The sequence below is a fragment of the Miscanthus floridulus genome, chromosome 2, assembly GCF_019320115.1.
Source record: "Miscanthus floridulus cultivar M001 chromosome 2, ASM1932011v1, whole genome shotgun sequence".
Classification (NCBI taxonomy): Eukaryota; Viridiplantae; Streptophyta; class Magnoliopsida; order Poales; family Poaceae; genus Miscanthus; species Miscanthus floridulus.
The window spans coordinates 136205040-136229156 of NC_089581.1; the positions used below are offsets into that span (position 1 = coordinate 136205040).

Consider the following 24117-nt stretch of genomic DNA (forward strand, 5'->3'; position numbering starts at 1 on the left):
ACTAAAGTTTAGTCCTGGACTAAAGTTTAGTCTGGACCCTGTTTGATTTCAGGGACTAAAGTCCATTAATGCAGTTGTATAAAGACAATATTACCCTTGTTGATATGAAGATATTACCGCTGCTGACCACGGGTGGGATAGGGAGTAAAGAGGGGCAGGATTGTCTCCAGAACACTTTAGTCCAGTTTAGTCACCCCCTCATGAACTAGAGGACTAAACCCTTTAGTCCAAATTTTAGTCCATGTGTTTGGCATTTTATGAACTAAAAGTGAACATTTTAGTCCACATTTTAGTTTAGTCCATGAAACCAAACAGGCCCTCAGTATCTTTTACTCATCCAAACTAAACATTTATTAGTCCTGGTTTAGGCGACTAAAGTCTAGGGAACCAAAAAAAAAAGGGGGGGCCTACTGTAGCAGTATGAACCTACGGTACTTCAAGCCAGATTCTGACTGAGACCATCTTCAATTCGTCAACAAATCTACGGTTGGTGGATGTGTCGTCTTTTTAGGTCAAAAGTAAATAGCAGTATTAATTAATACCGACACAAAGAAGCTTGTGCCCTACTCATGGCTGAAAGTACTGTTGGTTGATTTATTGTGAGAAAAAATATTGTTCGTTGGCTGAAAAAGTATAACTTATAAGTCTCGCGAGAACGGGAGGTTGAACACTTCTCTTGGAAATGATTTTGTGAAGCGAACAAGTCTGAAAGAAGTCAGATCTAGAGTTGTGGCGGAGTTAATGACTGGATCAACTAGCATAGCAATTTGGCTTCTTTCCCAAAAAAAAATCATTATATCAAATGGCAGCTTACAATTCACCAGAATTTCATTCTAACACCACAAAAATGGGTAAGGCCAGTAACCATGCATAAAGTAAAGGTGTACACTGACAGAATCATGAAGGCAGCGAGGGAAGAGGCAGAGAGCGTGTTAACAGAGAGATTAACCAGACCAGTAAGGATATTTGCCTGAAAGAAGAAGACACTTAAGTTTCAGTTCAATTAACCTGGCAAATTGAACAACTCTCAAATAAATGCACAGTGAAGTTTAATTACTTGACAATTTCCATTTTCTAGTAATAAAGAAAGCAAGCAATGATCTTACCAGAAGGAATGAACCAAGCATATTTTGATTGAATGCATCTTCAAGAACCAAGTTCTTTTTATATGAAGCGAACCCAGCTAATGTGAGGATAGATAAAACCTGCATTGGATAATCAGTCAGCATGAACAGTGAAGCTAATGTGAAGCATGAACAGAAATACTAGACCAAACAACTAAAGAAAAAAACCAGACAAACCCATTGTTGGTAAACTCTTAGGAAAGCAGGTTCATTTACTTGGGCAAGTAGTAAATTTCGTGTTTTTGCAAACCCCCATGCTACTATTCAAGGGTCTGATGATATCGCAAAGTTGCTCCCAAATCAGGCCAGTCTCAGTGGGGATTTCATGGCCCTGTTACCAATGCATCCATATTTTGGAAATAGTGCAGAAGAGTTTCATCTCCATGAAACTCTCTCTACTCCCATGAAACTCTTATCATCTCTTTCTTCATCAATACGGTGCCACATCAGCCTATTTAATGCCCATGAAACTATGATGAAACCCCATTGAGACTGGCCTCATAAAACAGTAACATTAGCAGGCAAAGCAATAAATAGAATGGAATTTTGAACCATTCCGTGCACATTATATCAAGTGGAAACATGTAAGACATACTGACCGAAAGATTACAGAATATTTAAAGCATATAAGACTGCATCTAATAATTTGCCCCTAACGCCTTGGCTTACTTTGGCCTCATTATGGGTTAATTTGTAGGCATTGTCAGATAAAGTGCATATTGTTAAAGAAAAGTCCAATATTTGTCCGCTGCTTAACAAATACAAACACTACCAAGATGTTAAAGAAAAGACCAACCTGGTGTGCTAATTAATGTATACTATAATTGCACGAAAGAACATAGAAAAGAACAATACCTGAAAATTCTGGCCAAAAACAAGCATAACATAAGCGAAGTTGCACTGCAAAATGAATGTTTTGATCAAGTTTCAAGCTATATGTATTAACTTCCAATTAAATCTAAAGACTGAGCAGAAAAAAGGTTAAGCATTAAAGTTTATTTACTGCAAATTTAAATGCTATAACTCATTTTACACTGTATTCAGCCTATTAATAAGCATTAAAGTTTCCTGACTAAAATAACTGTTATTCAATGTTAGACCACAGTATTCTGCTCCACGAACCATAAAATTGCTATAGCAACTTTTAAAAACATTCTCCAAGATGGCTTTACTCTACAGCATTATTGATTTCATGCTAGAGTAAAAAGTTAATCAAAATTAGTATCTTACCATTCGCCGAGAAACTCTCTCAATATAGCTATCAAAGATGATTGCCAAAATCCTATAAACATGACGTGTGAACAAATCTTAATAATCAGAAAATATTCAAAACAGCAATCAAGCATGTCGTTGTTGTTTCAACTTGGTGTAATGTGGCTCCGGAATCTATCTGGGCTATCCTTTGTAACGATCAGTTAAATTAATATAAAGCTGCCTTTCAGTTTTTTAAAAAAAACGTTTCTTACCAAAAAGATACGGCAAGAGCCCAGATTTGCATGACTTGAGTGTTCCTGTTCTTGCCCTTTGAACTAGTGTCAACGAACAGATAGAAACCCAAAGAAACACCAATTAGAAACATACCCCAGTATCCTGCCATGGGAGGGTATCCATTAGTGGAATGCATATTTTTACAGAAATCTTAAAATACAATGCATGCAAATTTATGGCATGCAGCTACTAAAAGAGCGCGATAGCTAGTGGTAATTAGTGTGTGTACTTAAGGTTAGTATGATAAAAAGAAACTATGTGTAGCATACATAAATAGGGTAAAAGAAATAGAAAGAAGATTAGTAAGATGCATGTGCAAGACCTGCATCTATGCCTGCATCTTCATGCTAAGAAGGTTGAACGGCAGTATGTTTCTCAGCATTTCAGAAAATAAATGACAAACTACGTAGAACTGTATTTTTTACCAAGGATGCTATAAATGCCCTCCTTATTCTGGCTGATTATATCAGCACTTCTTTTATCAGAAATGAGGTACTCATTCAATCCAGAAAATAGCCAAATCTGATATCCTGAAACCAAAAACAGAGACAAATCTTTAAGAAAAATATTTTAGCAATGTAAAGTCCATCTAAGCAAACTGGAGAAATCTGTACCAGCAAGGATAAGCAGACCAACTAATCCACAATGTTTTGGATGAATCCTGACAATGGATGTAAGGATAGAAACAGCTGCGAGGGTGAAAAAGAAGTTCCAATGAACACCATATTCTCCTACATGGACCTACAAGATAAAAAAAACAGTAGTGTCTTCAAATATGGAATTACTATTAGTAACTTCTCTACCACGCCAGGAAAATTGATATCCAATCACACCACTTTCAGTATTACTGAAAAGCAAATATGTTGTGGACTTTGTGGTACATAGGGCTTCAGTGTCCACAAAAGAGGAAATGGGGCATCGTAAATCATATCATAATATAGATCATTGAGGAAAATGAAACTAAACAATTGTATGAATGACATGCCTAAACAAAGAAGTTGCACACCAGTGTATGTGTCAGTTATAATAAATCACCGAAATAAGTAAATAGTAATGTAGGTAATTGGTGCAAAGAAACAAGAAAAGCACCTGATAATCAACACCCCATGTGGAGATAATGCGAGCAAAGCCAAGAAATACCAGTGGACTTACGGAACTCAGCGCTGCCTTGAAACTCCTAAGGAACCCAAGTAGGAACATTGTAAGATACATCATATGAATCTGGTAGACTGATGCTGATTGGCGCCTATGGTACAGAAACTATGTATTCGCACAGTGAAATTAATGAATTCAAATCAAACATTGAAACATGTGAAAGGTTCTAGTTATTAGTGATTACACTAGACAAATGGAGCACCAAGTGTCAGTACTAAATGAGAATCAGCGGGACATATGGCATGCAGTGCTCCACACTTTTTCCAAGTGTCTATTCAGTATCCCTAAAGATATTTTGTTGTGATAAATGACATCAAATCATAGTTAAGGACTTACATTGAGGCTATGTTTCGTGCTTGTCTAGATACCAGTGCGTTAGCCACAACAAAAGATCCTACTCCAAGATCCATCTGTTAGACCATGTGTCAAATTCTTAATATCATTAAAATGGGAAGATGATTTCAGATTGTACATTGCAACTTCTGAACTTTCAAAATTAGTAGTAACACATTCCAAATTGTACATGGCAGCATAGGTTCAACACTGAAAACAATAAGCAAAGAATTTCTAGACAAAAATGTCAAAACTAATTCAAATAAAAACTGCGAAGAATAAAAAGTTATTTCATAGATGTTTCTTGCTTGCCATTTCTAGTAAAAAAATAAAGGAAATTGTGTATGCAAAACACAAGAATAAAAGATACTAACGGTGATTATTAGTTCATGTTTCCTGGCCAAAGTTCTGTTCACTGAACCAAGCTAATAAAATCATATACTCATATATCTTTAAAGTGGCAGAGCAAGGAATCTCAGAGCCTGGACAAGCCTAAGCATGTTAACATACCCGTGACATAGACCATGTACAACTACACAAGCAGAGTTGTTTTGCCTGCAGTCTAGGGTCTGCAACTGTATGTTCGACGGCAGCGAGGCCAGGCAAATGCCCTGTGTCAACAGGCCTTCAATCAGCCGTACCGTTAGCAACTTAAACATTTTAATGACTGTATGAACAGTTGTAGAAGGTGGCGTGTTTGCACAGTGTGTGTGTGGTGGTGGGGGGTGGGGGGGGGGGGGGGGGGGGGGGGGGGGGGGGGGGCAGCGGGATAGCGCACAGCTTGTTCTTGAATAGCACTTATTTATCATGAGGGTTAGGCCCAAAAATGTACAGGTGTGGGCAAAGCAATGGGGAGATACAAATAAGATAAGAAGAAACGAAAGGAAAAAAAAAACAGGGCTGGATATATGACTTACGATACCACTACCATATGTTTCAGCCTTGGCATAGCGTCTTGGAAATATTTTGAAGTCCACAGCTAATATGCACAAACATGTCACCAGAACCTACAGATTACGTAATCCTTTTTGATACTTCAGTGGTGCCACTACATCTCCAGTACTAAAGGACACAAGTTTTCCAATAAATAAAATTTTACACACCACTGAGACACGGTAAGAAGATATGTCTGCCCTGAGCGAAGGCAGCTGACTGAACCCATCTTTAAGATGAAGCTGAGACCTGGGAGGACAGGATTATATCAATTCCACAATAGCACAGGCTGTGTTGCTAGAAGGAAATATAAAATGGACTTTACAATGGCAGAATCTAAAATGACTTTCCACAGTTCATGTAATAACTCATACAAAATACCTTTTAAACATGATGTAGATGGATATCAGGATTACAAGAGAAATAGCACACGTAAAGGCCCATTCAGATAAGACCTGCAAAATCAAGGAATAACCCAAGGATCCTGTCATGTGCGGACGGGTGTACGCCCGGCGCAGGCGCACCCGCGACATACGCAGGGCGGCCGAGCGCGCGTCCCAGGCGCGGAACGCGCCCAGCTAGGCCGATCAGGCACGTCGTGGCTAGGAGGCCTCAGTTGGAAAGTTATCAGGATTAGTTTCCTTATTATTATTAGCATCTATTTGTTACCTTAAGATTAGGAGTTTGTTTTCCTTTTGTGTGGCAGCCGCAAGGCTATATATATATTATTGTAACCGGACTGGAGGAAATCAAGCAAGATTATTATCCTATCTTCCATCTAATCTCAAGCCTACGGTAGAGGGGCATAACCTCACCGGAGAAGACGGCCGAAGGCTACGAGCTTCGCAGCCGAGGCCCTGCGCGTCGAGGGTTCGACGCCCTTGACAGCCTGGTATCAGTGGTCAGCCGCTCATCCTCTTCGCGTTCACAGTCCGCCGCGCCAGCCACCCTCCCGCAACCAGCCGCCGCCCACCCACAAACCACCCACCGCGCCCAGTCAGTCGCCGCCCATGGCCGAGCCTACCCTGACCGATCTCTTCAATGAGATGAAGAAGGTGTCCGCCAAGATCTCCACTCTGGAGGCCGATGTCGCCTCACTCAAGGAGAAGGCGCCCACGGCTGAGAGCTCCGACAACCGTCGCGCCAACAATCAGCGCGATCTCGAGTTCCATCCGAAGCACAAGAAGTGGGATTTTCCCCACTATGATGGCACGTCCGACCCCATGCCGTTCCTCCACAAGTGCGAGGCGTACTTCCGGCAACATCTCACCATGCCGGAGGAGCGCGTGCGCATGGCGGCCTACCACTTGGACGACGCCGCACAGCTGTGGTTCATCCAGCTGCAGGAGGACGAAGGCACGCCGTCCTGGGGGAATTTCAAGGATCTTCTGGACCTGCGCTTCGGTCCCCCCCTGCGCTTCGGCCCCCATGTTCGAGTTGGCGCAGTGCCGCCGCTCCGGCGCCGTGGAGGAGTATGCCAACCGGTTCCAGGCCCTGATCCCTCGCGCTGGCCGGCTCGACGAGGCGCAGCGAGTCCAACTCTTCACCGGCGGCCTCGGACCTCCGCTCAGCAACGCCGTCCGCATCCACCATCCGGACACCCTCGTCGCCGCTATCAGCCTCGCCCGCCAGGTCGAGTTGATGGAGCTTGGACCGACCGGCGCTTCCTCCCCCGAGAGCAGGCGCAGCGCGGGCCACCACCGCCTCCACCGGCCGCGGCCAGAGCCGTCCTGCCGGGCCCGCCGCCCCTCCTGGCTCTCCCTGCACCACCGGCGGCTGCGCAGCCGGGCCGACCCGAGGGCTCCCAGCGCCGTCTTACGCAGGAGGAGATGGCCGACCGCCGTCGCCTCGGTTTGTGCTTCAACTGCAATGAGAGGTACACCCGTGGCCATAACCGCTTCTGCAGGCGCATCTTCTTTGTCGAAGGGGTCGAACTGGAGGCCGAGGGCGAGGACGCCGCCGTCGTGGACAACGCCGAGGCGCCCTGTTTCTCCCTGCAGGCGCTGGCCGGGGTGCCGATGGCGGGCACCATGCAGATCACGGTGGGCCTGGGGCCCCTGAGGCTCGTGGCTCTCCTCGACTCGGGCAGCACGCACAACTACATCGCGGAAGACGCAGCAAGGCGCTCCGGCCTGCCCCTCCACCAGCGCCCCCGCCTTACGGCGCTGGTCGCCAACGGGGAGCGCGTCGCGTGCGCGGGCGTCCTCCGCGCCGCGCCCCTGCTCGTCGACGGCGAGTCGTTCCCGGCCGACCTCTTCGTCATGCCGTTGGCAGGATACGACATCGTCCTCGGCACACACTGGCTCGGCGCGCTCGGGGCCGTCGTCTGGGACCTCAGCCGCCAGCGCCTGTCGTTTCAGCGCCGCGGCCGCACCTTCTCCTGGACCAGCGTCGCCCCACCGTCGTCTCCGGCACTGCGCGCGACACTCGACACCGACTCCCTCCTCGAGGCGCTGCTGCTCGCATACGGGGGGGTCTTCGCCGACCCGACCGGTCTGCCCCCTGTGCGCGCGCACGACCATCGCATCATGCTCAAGCCGGACGCGCAGCCGGTGGCCGTCCGACCCTACCGGTACCCGGCGGCCCACAAGGATGAACTGGAACGCCAGTGCGCCGCCATGATGGAGCAGGGCATCGTCCGCCGGAGCGACTCCCCGTTCTCGTCGCCCGTCCTCCTCGTCAAGAAACCGGACGGGTCGTGGCGTTTCTGCGTCGACTACAGGGCGCTGAACGCGCGGACAGTCAAGGATGCCTTTTCCCATCCCGGTGGTCGACGAGCTCCTCGACGAGCTCCACGGGGCTCAGTTCTTCACCAAGCTGGACCTGCGCTTGGGCTATCACCAAGTCCGCATGCGCCCAGAGGACATCCACAAGACGGCGTTCCGCACCCATGACGGCTTGTACGAGTTCCTGGTCATGGCGTTCGGCCTGTGCAACGCCCCGGCAACCTTTCAAGCCCTGATGAATGATGTGCTCCGGCCGTTCCTCCGCCGCTTCGTTCTGGTATTTTTTGACGATATTTTGATCTACAGCACGACGTGGGCGGACCATCTGCGACACCTCCGGACCGTCCTCGATACACTCCGCCGCCACCAGTTGTTCGTCAAGCGGTCCAAGTGCTCCTTCGGGGCGCCCAGTGTTGCCTACCTAGGCTACATCATCTCGGCGGCTGGGGTGGCCATGGACCCGGCGAAGGTCCAGGCGATCGTCGACTGGCCCCCTCCTCGCTCCCCCCGAGCGGTGCGCGGCTTCCTCGGCCTCGCCGGATACTACCGCAAGTTCGTCCACAATTATGGGACGATTGCGGCACCGCTGACGGGCCCTGCTCAAGAAGGAAGGCTTCTCGTGGGACGACTCCACCGCAGCGGCGTTCACGGCTCTCAAGGCCGCTGTGACGACGGCGCCTGTGCTCGCCATGCCCGACTTCGACAAGCTCTTCATCGTCGAGTGTGACGCCTCTACGTCCGGGTTCGGCGCCGTGCTGGTCCAGGAGGGCCACCCCGTCGCGTTCTTCAGCCGGCCGGTGGCGCCCCGCCACTCCTCGCTCGCCGCGTACGAGCGCGAACTGATCGGGCTGGTCCAGGCGGTCCGGCACTGGCGGCCGTACCTTTGGGGGCGGCGCTTCATAGTCAAGACAGATCACTACAGCCTCAAGTACCTCCTCGACCAGCGCCTCGCTACGATCCCCCAGCATCATTGGGTCGGCAAGCTCCTCGGGTTCGATTTCTCGGTGGAGTACCGGTCGGGCGCCACCAACGTCGTCGCCGACGCTCTTTCGCGGCGCGATCAGGACGACGGGTCGCTGCTGGCCATCTCCGCTCCTCGCTTTGACTTCGTCGACCGCCTCCGTCACGCCCAGGCCACGGATCCGGCCTTGGTCGCCATGCACGACGAGCTGCGGTCGGGTGCCCGTTCTGTGCCGTGGGCACTGCTGGATGGCATGGTCGCCCACGCAGGGCGCCTGTACATCCCGCCGGCGTCGCCGCTGCTGCAGGAGATTGTGGCCGCCGTCCACAATGACGGTCACGAGGGGATCCACCGCACCCTCCATCGGCTCCGACGCGACTTTCATTTTCCCAACATGCGTGCTTTGGTGCAGGAATTCGTCAAGGCCTGCGTCACTTGCCAGCAGTACAAGGCTGACCACTTGCAGCCGGCCGGCCTGCTGCAGCCGCTGCCGGTGCCATCGGCGGTCTGGGCCGACCTCGGCATCGACTTCATCGAGGCGCTTCCCAAGGTCCAGGGCAAGACGGTCATCCTCTCCGTGGTGGATCGCTTCAGCAAGTACTGCCATTTTATTCCTTTGGCACATCCCTACACTGCCGAGTCCGTCGCCAACGCCTTCTTCGCCGACATCGTCCGCCTCCACGGGGTGCCGCAGTCCATCACGTCGGACCGCGACCCGGTCTTCACATCGGCGTTCTGGCAGGAGCTCATGCGGCTCACCGGGACAAAGCTCTACATGTCCTCCGCCTTCCACCCACAGACGGACGGCCAGACGGAGGCCGCCAATCGGGTCATCGTCATGTACCTGCGATGTTTCACCGGCGATCGCCCCCGCCAGTGGATCCGGTGGCTGCCGTAGGGCGGAGTACACCTACAACACCGCCTTTCAGTCGTCCCTGCGTGAGACCCCATTCCGTGTGGTTTACGGCAGGGACCCGCCGACCATTCGGTCCTACGAGCAGGGCGAAGCTCGGGTCGCGGCCGTCGCTCAAGAGATGGAGGAGAGGGCCGCCTTCCTGGACGACATTCGTGTCCGTCTGGAGCAGGCCCAGGCGGTCCAGAAGCGCGTCTACGATCAGCATCATCGTCGCGTCGTCTTCACCGTTGGGGACTGGGCGCTGCTGCGTCTCCGGCAGCGTCCTGCTGCGTCCATGCCCCGTGCGGTGCGTGGCAAGCTGAAGCCGCGCTTCGTTGGCCCGTATAAGGTCACCGAGGTCATCAATGAGGCGGCCGTGCGCCTGGAGCTACCCCCGGATGCCCGTCTCCACGATGTGTTCCACGTGGGCGTCCTCAAGAAGTTTGTGGGGTCACCGCCAGCTGCTCCACCGGCGTTGCCGCCCCTCTCCAACGGTGCCGTCGTGCCTGCGCCATCGCGGGTGACATAGGGTCGCCTGGCTCGTGGAGTTCGCCAAGTCCTCGTCGAATGGGAGGGTCACGACCCCGCTGCAGCCTCCTGGGAAGACCTCGACGATTTCCGCGCTCGGTTTCCTTCGTTTCAGCTCGAGGACGAGCTGGACTTCGAGGCGGGGAGAGATGTCATGTGCGGACGGGTGTACGCCCGGCGCAGGCGCGCCCGCGACATACGCAGGGCGGCCGAGCGCGCGTCCTAGGCGCGGAACGCGCCCAGCTAGGCCGATCAGGCACGTCGTGGCTAGGAGGCCTCAGTTGGAAAGTTATCAGGATTAGTTTCCTTATTATTATTAGCATCTATTTGTTACCTTAAGATTAGGAGTTTGTTTTCCTTTTGTGTGGCAGCCGCAAGGCTATATATATATTATTGTAACCGGACTGGAGGAAATCAAGCAAGATTATTATCCTATCTTCCATCTAATCTCAAGCCTACGGTAGAGGGGCATAACCTCACCGGAGAAGACGGCCGAAGGCTACGAGCTTCGCAGCCGAGGCCCTGCGCGTCGAGGGTTCGACGCCCTTGACAGATCCTCAATTTCCTTTTCTTCCAACTAAAAAGTGTTTAATTTATGCCCTGTACTGCAAAGTTTGTTTCTCTGTGTGCCTTTTGATCCTTTTTAATTCAAAAACACTAGCGACTAAGCACAATCAAAATTCAAAATATGGAGAAGGGTTACTTACTGTGAAAACCAAAATAATTGGCAATACAACAGTGAGATAATCTACACCTAGTGTAGAGAAGTACTGCATCCAATCTTTACGAACAGGGTGAACTTGATCATCGCTTTTCTTTGCTGAATCCTTCCTAGAATTATCTAAAACATGACAAAACAAGGGAAGTATTGCGCTTTGTCAGATCAAATCTATACATGGAAAATAAAATAAGAGAGTGATTATTTGTTAATGTGAAAATTTAAAAGGTCATACTTAAAAAAACAGAGTATACTTGAAATGGATGGCCTAATCTATGGCATCAACCATCAGATTTATCAACAAGCTAGAAATGGAGGGTGACGTGGAGAATTGTTAATAGAAAGTTAAAAGTATACATTTTCTATGCTGACACAGTGACACTGTAGAATAACTTGGACTATGGGCTGTTCGGCTGATGGTTTCTGGGCTGATAAGCCAGGCTATATTGTTGAATTCACGATTTACATAAAACAGACCCACAGTTAAATCTGCAAAAGTTGCAGCCTACTAGTAATCTGATTTCCCAATCATATTAGCGGATCTCACTTGCAGATTTGTCATGGGAATTGATTCAGTGACGCCTTATGCTACAATATAAGAGAAGAATTCGCAGAATTTCAGATGAACTGACCTCTGCTGCTCCACTTTCTGAGAACTACCAATGCCTATGCACCAAAAGAGAAATCAAATCAAATCCCTAACTCATCGTGCTTGCGCATACAGAAAAATTAGCAGGAGATTTGAATGGGTTACCGGCACGACGGTGGAGAGCGCCGCGATCTCCAGCAGGGAAGACCCCGTCAGGTTGCTTACGAATCTGCATCACCAAGGCAGGGGAGGGTTAATTAGAGCCGTAAGGGCGAGAAGGGGAGCGACTGGAACCGCAGCCTCGATTCGTGGGCTAGGGACCCTGGACTTACTGCTCCTTGAGGAGCTTATTCGGGTTCAGGGGCTTGTCGAAGAGGCGGCCCTCCATCGAGATTCGAGAGGCGCGGGAGTGGAGGGGTGAGGGACGAGGAGAACTGCCGGCAAGGCGTCAGATATGGCCGACGGCACCGCAGCAACTGTGGCCGGCGGACGACGGCGAGGCGAGTGCTTCGCTGGCAGCGGCGAGCCGGCAAACTGCGACGACGCCTTGGCTCCTGGCCCAGTTTGGGTAGAGCTCCCGCTCCCGCTGAGCAACTTCCGCTCCGGCCGCTCTCCAGTCAGAATCCCGTGGCCCAGATCTGGTCGAAGAGGCTTTAAGGCCCTATTTTTTTAAACGAACTTTAAGGCCCAAATTAGTGTCCGCATGATATTATAGGCTTCTGTGGCCCATAAGTCTGAGTATATTTAAAAATCACTATGGAGGATATGTATGTGCATAGTAGTATTTGACAAAGTAAAGTACGAAGCTATAAAGGTCAATACAATTTTAGTAGTTACATTTCGTTACTTTAGTAAATTTATATATAATCATGTGTATGGCTTTGGATGACTACATCCGAAGATGCAAGATCTATACTGATTTGGACAACATGCTCTACATCTAATTCTAATGGTGTTCCATCTTATTTCTAAGCACAATTGCTCGATGTTTATAGTAGAGTTACAAATGAAGGAGTGAAAGGGAGCGTTATGCATTTAGATATTAAGGGGTGTATAGAGATTTTGGGCATGTTCGTTTGGACTTATCAGCTAAAATCTACAGTATTTTTTCTTAAAATAAAATAGTTTTAGTTAGTTTATTAGTCGAGTCGAACGGGCTCTCAAGAGAGGAACCTTGACCTCTCCTTCGTAGATTCGGCGGCCATGTTACAAAGAGAGGAGAAAAAAAAGAGGGGTGGTTTAGTCCACCCTTTTTTTTTATTCTTGACACCCGGTCTTATCCTTTCGGGTCCAGGGGACATATGTCATGATGTTTCATATCAAATGTCCGTTGATAGGCCATGGTAGCAATAATGGGCCTGTTCGCTGGTTGGTTTCTGGGCTGGTTTGGACTGGCTGATGCTGGTTTATTGTGAGAGAAAAATACTGTTGGCTGGCTGGTTTGGGCTGGCTGGTTTGGGCTGGCTGAAACCAACAAACGAACAGGCCGAATGTTACAGGGGCTAGCATGGCATGTCCCTATCACTTGTTCAGTACTGGAATGTACTATTGGGGCCATGCCTTCTCCTGTTTCTGCATGGGCAAGTTCAGAGGCCGTAAACGATAGTAGATTATTTACTGCTGATTGGTTTGATATAAGAGAAAAATACTATTTTAGCTGAAAATTTATGATTGTTTACGACCCAGCGAACATGCTGCATGTTGTGGACGTGACTTTGATGCGACGACATTGCACGATTGCTTTTGACCCTTCGGTGGAAGGAAATGCCCGGCTGAGTTCGTGGGATGGTACTCTGGTGCTCTTCCCTGTGAGGGAGAGCTGAGTCCTGCAGGGGCGTCTCCCTTCTGGTAGGCTCCACCTAGCCGCGCGAGGACCCTTGGTGCTGCCCATGCTTGGCCGAGTTCTCTACCGTTGAGTTTTGCTTCGGAACTCAGAACTCGACCAAATGTCACCTCGATGGGGTATAAGTTCGAATAACGAGGGAGTACCCTTGTCCAAATATTTGTCATTACTCTTTTGTTAAAAAAGGGAAAAACTAGAAAGGTGTTGATTAAAATGTTTAGCACACATTATTAGAAAAAAAATTAGCACAAACAACAAAAATATTAAGGCCTAAATTAGGGTCCGCATGATATTATGGGCTTCTGTGGCCTAGATATGTTAAAAAATTACTATGGAGCATATGTATCTGCATAGTAGTATTTAAAAAAATACGTATAAAGCTGTAAAGGCCAGTACAATTTCTTACTAGTTACATTTCGTTACTCTTGTGTTGAAAACGGCTAGAACTCTTCTTTAAAGTACCGAGTTCATTCAGGAAAGAGCAAAACACACAAAAAAATAAAAGAACTCTGCTTTAAATTACTAAGGTTCATTTAGGAAAGAGCAAAACACAGAAGTTTAGCACAAAAAACAAAAATGATAAAGAGCAAAACACAGAATTTAGCACAAAAAACAAAAATATATTACTAAGGTTCATTTAGGAAAGAGCAAAACACAGAAGTTTAGCACAAAAAACAAAAATAATAAAGAGCAAAACACAGAATTTAGCACAAAAAACAAAAATATTCTGTCAAGAATGGGATTCGAACCCATGCCCTTTCGGACCAGTACCTGAAACTGGCGCCTTAGACCAACTCGGCCATCTTGACACAATGAGTATGTTCCAATAATAAACTTTGATGAACCTTGGAGAGCAGAGACAAAAGAGGGACAACAACATCCAGTCCTTGGAGAGCAGAGACAAAAGAGGGACGACAACATCCAGTCCAGCTTGCATGATTGCATTTGCATCCCAGTATGACCCAAGAATCTAGTTTCCATAATTCCATTAACTCTACCAGTCACCACAAACTTTGACTACAAGTACAGTATCTCAATATGTGTATCTGAGAAATGCCAGGCTCATAACGTGAACCAAAATAACTATACTTATTCACCAAAAGAATTTAATTAACACATGGCAAATTGTTGTGAGAGACATATCGAGCTCATAAGATGAAACAAAACAACTATATTTATTCACCAAAATAATTCAATTAACACATGATAAATTGTTCCACACATTCTTCTATACGCACAAATGCGCTATCTTCCATGCTCCACCCACCACAGCTCTGCTACCTAAGATAAAACACAAAGAATTGTTGTACAACACAACATCTATTCCTGTCATATAAATATAGTTCTTCTGCGCAAGATCCAGCATCAGCTGATGCGTGTTATGATGTATCGGCCTTTCTCTAAGTCATATATGATTTTCGTCTTGGGCTTCCTCCATCTTGATACAAAAAGTACTCCACATAAAAGAAACATTCCCAGCACAGCAAACAATGGTCTATTGCTATGGGTTGATTCTGCAGCAGTGTGTAATGGCTTTAAACTTGTATTTTGCATCAGTGTGACGAAAGCTCCTAGAGCCCATTCAACCTGAACGTCTCCAACCTGGTTTGAATACTCAATCCTAATCAGAAGAAAATTAAATTAGATGAGCATATGAGATCACTTGGGAGTAAATTTCACTATGGCGTACTCAATATGCTTGCCTCTTATCATCCAGTGGTACACCAAGACTTTCATGCAGTAGAGCCACAATATATGCCATCGAGAAGCAATACCGTGAAAAATCTTCATCGGATCTATTAGGATACTTTTTTCTAAGAGTGGACAAATCCTGATTGCAAAATTGTTCTCCAGCAAACATAAAATCAGATAGTGATGAAGACTTCTTAAGTCCAAAGAACTGACAGAGAATGTACAGGAGTTAGAAGTGTCAGAAGAAAAGGTTGACATGCAAAAGGAGAAAAGAAACATGTAATGGACCTTTGAAGTAAAATAGAAATTTTCAGTTGCCAAGAAGTATCCACGCAGCTCAGGTACAAAAGTAGATCCCAGGTGACATTGTTGATACTGGCACTTTTCTGCATTTATATGAGATACATGTGGCACTAATCTGTAAGACATCATGCTAAACTGAGCTTGTCCAGGTATACTAATTCAGAAACGGTTAGGCAAAATATTCGAAGCACACGAGATTTGCAAAAGGTATTGGCTTGGTGCATCAGTGAAAAACATCTATCTTCAAGTGATTTTTATGTCAGTTTACGTGAACAACTGAACAAAGATTTGTAGTTTTGCACATATTTCTTACCCTTTTCTTTTTGCAGTAAAAGCAGCGAAGAAGATATGCACTCTGTAAAGTTTCCAGTCCCATTATCAACATATTGGTTCTCTAATGTTGACCTTGAAGCACTGCTCATCCTCGCCATCACTTCTTCATTGCGTGAATATCCTCTGGGAGCACAGGGATCAGCAAGTGTACCATTTCTGGAAGAGCCTGCAAATGCGGCTGGTGAACTTGAAGAGATAATTCGCTTGGTAATTAGTACTTAGTAGCTCCATAGACTATAATGCAACTATAGAAAACACAACCTATTAATTCCTTCCCTTGTACATCAGGTACTGAATTCCTAATTAGAGTTGCAAGCATTGTTTTTTGAGGCATCCAGGAGTGTTCTCAATGCCATGGGACATCATAAGGTCTTAGTTACGCCTAGTCGCCTAGGTCTAATGCATGTCCCCAATGACACAGGAACAGGACGCCACAAGGTCTCAGAAACAAAGCTCACAATAGTGCTAAAGTCTAGACTGGATATATTGATAGAGTAAGGAAAATTTAAATCCAAATAAATACCTCTTGACCTCAGCATTTCATGGAACAAGTCTTGAGCTGCATTCTGCGGAAGTAAATGATTCATCAGCCAGTTAATCTATTGTAGGATTCACAAGGTTATACAAAGTGGAAGAGTCACTGGATATAAATAACTCACTTGACCAAAGTTTAAAAAGCTGTTGGTATAGAGAGTGTATGTTCTTTCACCAAAAGTATAATTATATGACAGTTCGGGTGGAAGTACTTCATCAGAAACAAAGGTAAGCTGAAACAAAACAGCAACAGTTACTTTTTTGGTAAAAAAAAACATATTTTTGGAATATGACCAGAAAAAAAACTATTATATGTATTAACATCAAGAAACCATAAGTGGAATTTGACCATCCTATATTACTTAAGGCATTTATAAAGCTTACAGAAATCATAATTTCAGGAAAGTGAGTCCTTTTGAATTTTAGTACACTATCAGGTACTCATTAGCATGCACTGTAGTTAAACAAGATCCAAGATCCAAGAGTAAAGGATATTCACAAACTGCGTATGCACTCATCGCTGAACCTGAGCTGAAGCGCCCCCAAGTTCAATTATTCCAACGGTTTTGTTAGGATCCCCTCCAAGTGTACCAAGAGCATAATTTGCTGCAACCCAAGCATAGATACCTTCATCCGAGCCTGCAAAAGAGGTAGCAGCAAGTGTAAGCAAACAAGTTGAAAGTATTTCAGCTAATGACACAAAAGGCACTGTTACACACCATACCTCCCCCCCCCCCCCCCCCCCCCCCCCCCCCCACACACACACACAGGGAAAAAACGATTTTTTTATGCTTACTAGCTACTAATTTGCACTGTGTTGATCACTTTAAATTGCTGCATTGCATCGTTTTGATTCCAGTTTTTTATCTGTTACTCAACCAACAGAAGTGTCATCTAGTAATCCCCCAAAGCTGCATCTGCACTGCATATTTCTGCTAGTCATTTCCAAATCCATCAACTCACATCTATTGCAGATTTGCAACAACAAACCAGCAGCAATTGGCGCTCTCTGTACATACACACCTGGAATCAGTTAGCATTTCCAATTCATTGAATTATTGGTCATTTCATTTAAACACCCAATCCCCTATTCACAATGCAATCAGCCACTGAGCATTTTAGAGCTAAATAAAGTACAATCACTTCCCCCAGGTGGCAGAGAATGACAATGGGAAGGCAGTACCTGGGATCACCTCGGCCCACGCGTCCTCGAACCGGAACCCAGAGGCTCGTAGTACGTCCCTGCAGGACGCTAAGATCGCCTCGTGGGCGCGCTCCTCGAGCAGGCGCAGCCCTGCGGTGGCCATGAGCCGCACCTCCGCCTCCCCCGCGGCGCCGCCCGCACCGCCAATCTTATCCCTCGCGAAATCTATCAGCGGCTTCAGAGATTCCCCGGCCCGCGCCGGGTCGGCGGCGAAGGACGAGAGGCCCGGGGAGACGCGCATCACGGTGGAGCGCGCCAGATCCGGGCGGCCGTCGTGCCCCGTGGCGAAGACGTGGGCCCGCGTGCCCGTGCTGCCTCCGTCTATGATGACGGAGAAGCGCGCAGAGGCGGGACGCGGCGGCGGGGCGACGACGTGGACGAGCGCGGAGACGAGGAGCGCGAGGAGCGCGGTGCCGAGGCAGAGGCCGCAGAGCCTGCGGCGGGGGCGGGGCCGTGGCGAGGGGGGTTTGGTGGTGGGGTCAGGCATGGTGGTGAACGACCGGGATGACCCCCGGTAGCCGCTGACGGCCGACGCCGCCGCCCGCCGTGACTCGTGGACGGCGAGAGAGGTGACGACGACGTCGACGCGTCGAGCCTTTATTTTATTTTTTATTTAAATATAGGTTCACATGGTTTTTTAAAATTGCGGGGGAGGAGCGGTTTTATGGTACGGGCAGGGGCCGGGTGGAAGGCGCCGTGCAACGTTTACGTCAACGCATCATCAAGACGACTTTTTGCTTTTCTATTACACGAACTTTATATTAAATCAATTTATTATTTATTTATTTATTTATACTTAGAGGCATTCCTGTGTAACCAAACTGCTCTATACAATGGGAATCTACGTACGGCATACTTGAAGTGTGTACGTACTACTAGTTACAATGAATTTTGACGGCTTCTATGCAAATAAAGAATTGAACACATTGTTGGATCATCATCAACAACCTGACATTTTGACAGCAAATGTAACTCATTCTATAGTTTAAGTTCCAAGTCCAGCTCCTCGACGTCGCCGCCGAAAGTCTCGTCGTCTGAGTCGACGAGGTCCACGAATGCGACCTGGGGCGGCGCCGTCGTCTGGCCAGGCTTGGCATGCGCTCGCCGGTGCCCCTGCCGCTGTCTCGCCGATGATGAGCTCTGCACGCCAGACCAGGTAAACAGCACTTGCCGCTGTAAACTAAATCAACCAAGCATGCATAGCCTATGGGGATATTGTAAGGAAAGATACAGTAATATACTCCCTACATTCTCTAAATTATAAGTCGATTATACATATCTTTTATTACCCACCTAGACATATAGGCCATGTTCGGCTTACCCCATATTCGGTTTGTTCGGCTTGTTTTTTCGGTTGGAACAGTGTTTTTCTCTCACAACAATTCAGTCAGAACCATGTTTTCAGCCAAGTTTCAGACCAGCGAACGGGGCCATATTATGTTCAGACTACGTAGAAAGAGAAAAACAGTTTGGACGGAGGAATCAGTAGATAGATAGTCCACCTCAGACGACGCAGCGTGTCCCATGACAGGAAGTGCAGTGACGGCGCTCTGAATCTGATCGGCCTGATGATAATGGTTGTGATGAGACGAATGATGGTTCTGATGGGACGAAGAGTGGCCGCCGTTCGTTGTAAACAGCCTGCTGACGCACACAACCAAAGCACGATCGTTTAGAACGAGTCTAAAGCAAGTCACAGGCCATTATATATATTGCTTATCATAGGCCTTTCTCGTCTTGAAGCCATGACCGGTAAATATATAAATGCAAATTGTGTAGTACTAATACTTGCCTGGTCAAAGAATCATTGCTGTAATAATGCTGGGCGAGGCAATACGGAGCCAAATACCCTCTTGCCATTTGCAGGTGATGAACAGCTCCATTTCCGACCTGTAAATTCTTGTACTGGAATTAAAAATACTTTTATTTTCTGACAGTGTCTGAGAACAGGGAGGGAGTGGGCTGCATCGGAATCGGCAGGCGCGCGTACGTGTTGGTGGTGTCCCGGCGCCGCTGCCACGCCGGCCGCATGGACGGCCAGAGGCAGCGCCGGCGGCGGGTGATGCTGAGGCGCCGACGACAGGGACGACGCGGCGGCGTAGCAGCGCTCGGCCATCTCGAGCGCCACCCTGACCCGCTCCAGCTCCGCCACGCCCAGCCCTCGCCGCGGCTCCCGCCTCGCCGCCGGCGACGTGATGTCCTCGGCGGCGGAGGCCTTCCGCTTCTTCCCGCCGGCCTCTCCGCTCACCATGATCGTCGCCGCGATTTTAAATATTCTCTCTCCAGCGAAGCTATGGCCACCTAGCGGCGCTCGTCAATCTCCGTCTTCCACGCACGCACGCGCTTGGATATATAAGCGGGCGGGCGGGCGGCGACGCCATGCATATCCTCGATCGGGCAACTGAGCTGTATCTCAGCATTGACGGCGGGGGGCGATCTGCCGCGCATGAATTTCAGATATGCTCCAAGTAAATCCTTTCTCCCTGTGCGCCGGATCCCGGATTCCTGATGCGGTAAGTGTGTTGGATGCGGCTAAGATTTGAACCATCCAGCGCGTCCGAGTTACTGCCGCGATCGCCATGCATGGAAACAAATCCCTGCCGCGATCGATCTTGCTTTTACTCGCCTCCTGCTCCTCCGCGCTCTCAACACTTCCAGCTAGCGCCAGCTACGATACACGAAGAAATCCGGATTTGCAGCCTCGTTTAGGACACACTAAACGTACAAAATCTTATTACAAATGCAAAAAGGATGAGCCCACGCAGTCATGCTTATATGTATGTATATATATCTCATTGATTGATCGATTCAGACATTCAGTGAAGCCGCACCCAGTACACGTGCAAAAACCGAACTTGTTTTCAGCAATATTAACGTTGGCTGTTAATTACGGGAACTGGGCGCCGGTGAATGTCTGGCCGAAGGCCCACCCGGGCGGCGCGGCGTTGTAGGACACGACGGAGCGGCGGTCGCTGGTGGTGACCCTGAACGAGAGCGGCTGGCCGTCGAGGCGCGCGGCGCTCTGCCAGTTCTGTCCCCAGTTCCGCGCCATGGCCAGCCACCGCGTCGTCCAGGTCCTGACGGCGAGCGCGCGCACGTCGCCGGCGCCGCCCACGTTGGCGACCAGCACCAGGTTGAAGTAGGTGTGGCCATTGACGGTGAACCGGATGCCGCCCCGCCTCCGGCACGGCACCCTGCGGTAGGCGACGGGCACGATGCCGGCACGGTACCGGGCGATGCGGAGGAACGCCGGCTGCGACAGGTCGAAGTGCCGCAGCGGCGGGTTGCACCACCCGCCGGCGTCGTTGGGGAGCGCGTAGTTGGGCGGGCACAGGTTGGTGGCCATCACCACGGTCGTTGCTGCGCCGCCCGGCGCGCACGAGCCACGGTCACCGCCGGCGCACCGCAGCTCTGCCCGCCGCTGAACAGCGCCGTGCTCAGCGCCGTCGTCGCCGTGCCGTAGCCCTGGCTGTACATTGCTCCTTCCCTATTAGTTTATAGGTATTGGAGGCAGCAGCAATTGATGATCAACCACGTTCATTAGGCAGCAACAGCATCGGTAAAAGAAGCTCGCCGGGGGATCAATTGATCAAGGTACGTACCCATCGTGCCGGAAGCGTCGGCGCCGCCATAGAAGGTGGCGTGCGCATTGATCCAGCGCCCGACGCCATGGCCTTGAGCTGAAGAGGAGAACGTCATGAAGAGCAGGGCGAGCAAGAGTAGCACCGCTAGCGCTGTCATCTCCTGTCAGTATGCAATGCAATGCAGGGGGTGCAGAGATCGAAGAGCAGCGACGCGTGCGGGTTTAAGTAGCTAGAGAGATGCAGATGCTTGGACCGAGTGACCGACACGCAACTCGATCGTACTGTAACTGATTCATAGGCTCGATCTCTGTGTTGCTGCTGCCACTTTCCACTTCCCACCTCATCTTCCTCTGTACTACTACCACTTACAAATACTCTACGTACTCTGTGTCTCTGCCGGTATAGGCTAGCTCAGTTGGTACAAAAGCGAAGGCGGTTGTACTTGTACACCCTCACGTGTCAATATACGCCCTGTTCGCTTGGGCTTATATGGCTTATAAGCCGTACTTTTTCAGCCAACGAACAGTATTTTTCTCTCACACCAAATCAGCCAACAGTACTTTCAGCCATGGCTTATTAGCCAAACAAGTCCAAGCGAATGGAGCGATAAATACAAGTAGAGCACTTTCAGGTTAGGGTTTATCATTTAGGCCTATTTTCTTCTTCGCGCTTTTACACTCAGTAAAGTCTGAACAAAAAAAAGGGGGAAAACAGATATGAAATGAGTCGAGGACCTGCAAATTTGGCTCAAGTGTATGAGCGATCTTAAATGGAAAAGATCTCTGAACTACTTATTTACTAGATATGCAACGGTAGCAATTGTGAGTTGTGACAGCATAAAACTGCCGTTCATTTGCCTGTAACTCTATCCTAGTACAGCAGAAACGCGCATGCGTTGTCCCTGTGGCCTGTGTTCAATTCAAGGTTCATAATGAGATGTGTGACCATGCACTGTTAACTCAGTTCATGTAATAAATAACTAACCTATATAAGTTTTTTTTCTTCTTCTTAAATTCCATCAAGTTTACAGATTTCATTTGACTTGACGCAGTGCTCTTCTTTGTGCAGGACAATGGACATGAGGACCCATCAGTTAATGTCCTAACGTGTCTGACAGCCAGTTAGCATGTTGAATGTTGCATAGTTACAAAGACTCTGTTCGTTTCGTCGCAAACGATCGTGGATTATTTACTGCTGGCTGGTTTAGTGTGAGAGAAAAATATTGTTCCAGCTTATAATCCACGATAGCAAGCGAACAGTCTGATCTCAGAAAGCTCCCCCGTGTTCGCACGCGTGAGACTGATGAGCAGATTGATGAATGCTGCATACTCAGTCACAAAGACGTACAGAACCAGCAGCAGCATCACATATGTAACCCATGACATGGTGCCGAGATCTCTAGACCACTCCACTCCACCAACAAGATCGCCGCAGGACCCTCTTCACAAGAAGGAAAAGACGTATTGCAGGTGAGGCTGCATGTGGGGGCACTAAATGTGCAGGCAAGATCTGCAGACAGAACTCTGATGAGTGATCTCTTCATGGCAACAACTTGAGCTGCCTGGTTATGAACTTGCAACCCTCCTCTGTTTGCCATTTCAACAGTGTTCAGTCTGCCCGTTCAACTGGAACTAGTAGGGCTACTAGCTGAGCTCCCTTGCCATCTTCCATGCCATTTCTGCACTATTTGTTTTGAAGGAAAATGCCCTTGCTGTTCTGCATTTGGTTGTCGGTTGCAACCGGTAACCAACAATTTGGTGGGTGAGAGATGAATCCAAGATCTGTAGGCATATTTATGGGAAGGCATACGTAGTCCATGGGCTGATGGAGGATCCGGACTCAGATTGGGTACAGCTTGTTGGCACCTAGTAGAGAGACACAGGACTGCCTCATATCTATGTGCACAGGCTACAGAGTACAGGCACACTCAACCAAAGAACAGAACCTCGATGTTCATGTACTGGATCTTTCAGTCTTCATCAATGGAAACGCTGTGGACTGGATCTCAGAAGCATCCATGCAGACTTTTTAAACTGTGCCATGGTAATTGGCGCAGAAACAGCTGTTTCGGAGTTCACAATTTTGCTTACTCTTAATTAAAAAATCGTGCTTAGGCATAGTCGCGAAACAAAAAAAAAACTTGCAATTTTGTTGTCTGGTCAGTTTTTTTTTCGATTAGAACGAACAGTAATCGGCCCCCTTCTTACCTTGATGTGCATTTTCATGTACATATAAGCTCAGAAACTTGGACAATTTAGCTGGTTAACATTTGGTCCTTTTGTTTTACTTATATTTATTACTTGAGCAACCGTGTGCGACCGACTTTTATCACTTTATTTTAGCTTTCGATGCCAATGCTTTATGCTTAACCACCTCCGCTTTCTATCTCGTCCTGCTCATTTCCTTATCTTTTGATTTTCCTACATCCACTGCTCACTAAAGAATTCTGCCATTCTCAGTGATCATCATTTCGACGAATATCTGACAGCATAAAGATTGGCTAATTTCTCATATGACATGCTCCAGAAAAGGACGAACACTACAACCCGTTTTCCATTTGCATGATGCATTGCTGAGAAATATTTCTCCTGAAGAAAAAGACATTTTTCAGAAAGTAGCAAAAGAGATAGGCTTCTAAACTTTTTCTAGCGCTTATGCAGTTATGCTGAGACCTCTTCACTGTCTACCATGATGCCTGCCAGAGTGTGGTGAACAGATGTATTAGTGTCCAAAGCTCTTACCTTTGAACTTCGACTAAATAAAAGTGATCGATGGCAGGTAGAACGTCAACATCAAATTGGTTGATCGATCCGTATGGTTGTTAGTGTAACAAGATCATTATGTGTTCAGTGTTCGTGCGTTGTTATTAGGCAGTCCATGGCAGGCTGGTGTATTCGGAAAATGAGGGAGATTGAAACCAAAACAAATTTGCTTCAACTTGCATTGTGTTTGTCTGAGAAATCGCCATTGCTCTCCCAAAACAAGAGTTGTTCGCTATTGCTTGGCGGTGGAGAGCAGTATGTATGCCAGCCCAGCATTCAGCGCGCATTATTAGCTTCCGTGGAGCCCTCCTCACAGATAAAATGGGCCAAGAACAGCACGCAGCGGCAGCTCAGGGCATTTCAGCAAGGGAAAAAGGAAGATGGAGAGCGGTTCTCCATAGTCGTTAAAAAA

General features: G+C 48.1%; 2 protein-coding genes, 1 non-coding gene and 1 pseudogene across 6 annotated transcripts; all 4 read right to left on the reverse strand.

The window, feature by feature from the left end:
- Positions 1–755: 755 nt before the first annotated feature.
- Positions 756–11989, reverse strand: LOC136530753 (uncharacterized protein At4g17910-like). 4 transcript variants are annotated; one of them, XM_066523483.1, is made up of 17 exons: positions 11783–11989; positions 11616–11679; positions 11494–11527; positions 10851–10984; positions 5415–5488; positions 5204–5282; positions 5029–5107; positions 4611–4711; positions 4104–4177; positions 3702–3789; positions 3227–3353; positions 3038–3142; positions 2591–2714; positions 2355–2406; positions 1980–2024; positions 1107–1205; positions 756–970 (listed from the first exon to the last, which is right to left on the reverse strand). In XM_066523483.1, the coding sequence occupies exons 1-17, from the start codon at positions 11836–11838 to the stop codon at positions 818–820; spliced, it is 1488 nt and encodes a 495-aa protein (XP_066379580.1). In that variant the 5' UTR covers positions 11839–11989; the 3' UTR covers positions 756–817. The 4 variants fall into 4 exon arrangements, 3 of the variants coding, with proteins under 3 accessions (XP_066379580.1, XP_066379585.1, XP_066379594.1); XR_010777867.1 differs by lacking the exon at positions 2355–2406; XM_066523488.1 differs by lacking the exon at positions 4611–4711 and having other exon boundaries at positions 5018–5107.
- Positions 11990–14021: 2032 nt separating this feature from the next.
- Positions 14022–14102, reverse strand: TRNAL-CAG (transfer RNA leucine (anticodon CAG)). Its single transcript has one exon. It is a non-coding gene; the product is annotated as a tRNA-Leu (tRNA).
- Positions 14103–14449: 347 nt separating this feature from the next.
- On the reverse strand, positions 14450–17986 carry LOC136539787 (probable apyrase 6). Its single transcript, XM_066531766.1, has 8 exons — positions 17339–17986; positions 16682–16794; positions 16281–16388; positions 16145–16187; positions 15602–15787; positions 15274–15371; positions 14997–15193; positions 14450–14914 (listed from the first exon to the last, which is right to left on the reverse strand). Exons 1-8 carry the CDS (start codon positions 17844–17846, stop codon positions 14659–14661), a joined length of 1509 nt encoding a protein of 502 aa, XP_066387863.1. The 5' UTR covers positions 17847–17986; the 3' UTR covers positions 14450–14658.
- Positions 17987–20158: 2172 nt separating this feature from the next.
- LOC136539788 (expansin-A21-like) lies at positions 20159–21234 on the reverse strand (annotated as a pseudogene).
- Between the last annotated feature and the right edge of the window lie 2883 nt (positions 21235–24117).

Excerpts from the sequence above, each read along its gene's own strand:
- LOC136530753 (XM_066523483.1), bottom strand. The coding sequence starts at position 11,838 with ATGGAGGGCCGCCTCTTCGACAAGCCCCTGAACCCGAATAAGCTCCTC. Across the intron at positions 3,790-4,103 it reads GCACGAAACATAGCCTCAAT|GAGTTTCAAGGCAGCGCTGA; the intron begins GTAAGTCCTTAA and ends TGGGTTCCTTAG. Across the intron at positions 2,407-2,590 it reads GCTCTTGCCGTATCTTTTTG|GATTTTGGCAATCATCTTTG; the intron begins GTAAGAAACGTT and ends TCATGTTTATAG.
- LOC136539787 (XM_066531766.1), bottom strand. The coding sequence starts at position 17,846 with ATGCCTGACCCCACCACCAAACCCCCCTCGCCACGGCCCCGCCCCCGC. Across the intron at positions 15,194-15,273 it reads ATTTCTATTTTACTTCAAAG|TTCTTTGGACTTAAGAAGTC; the intron begins GTCCATTACATG and ends ATTCTCTGTCAG. Across the intron at positions 14,915-14,996 it reads GTACCACTGGATGATAAGAG|GATTGAGTATTCAAACCAGG; the intron begins GCAAGCATATTG and ends TCTTCTGATTAG.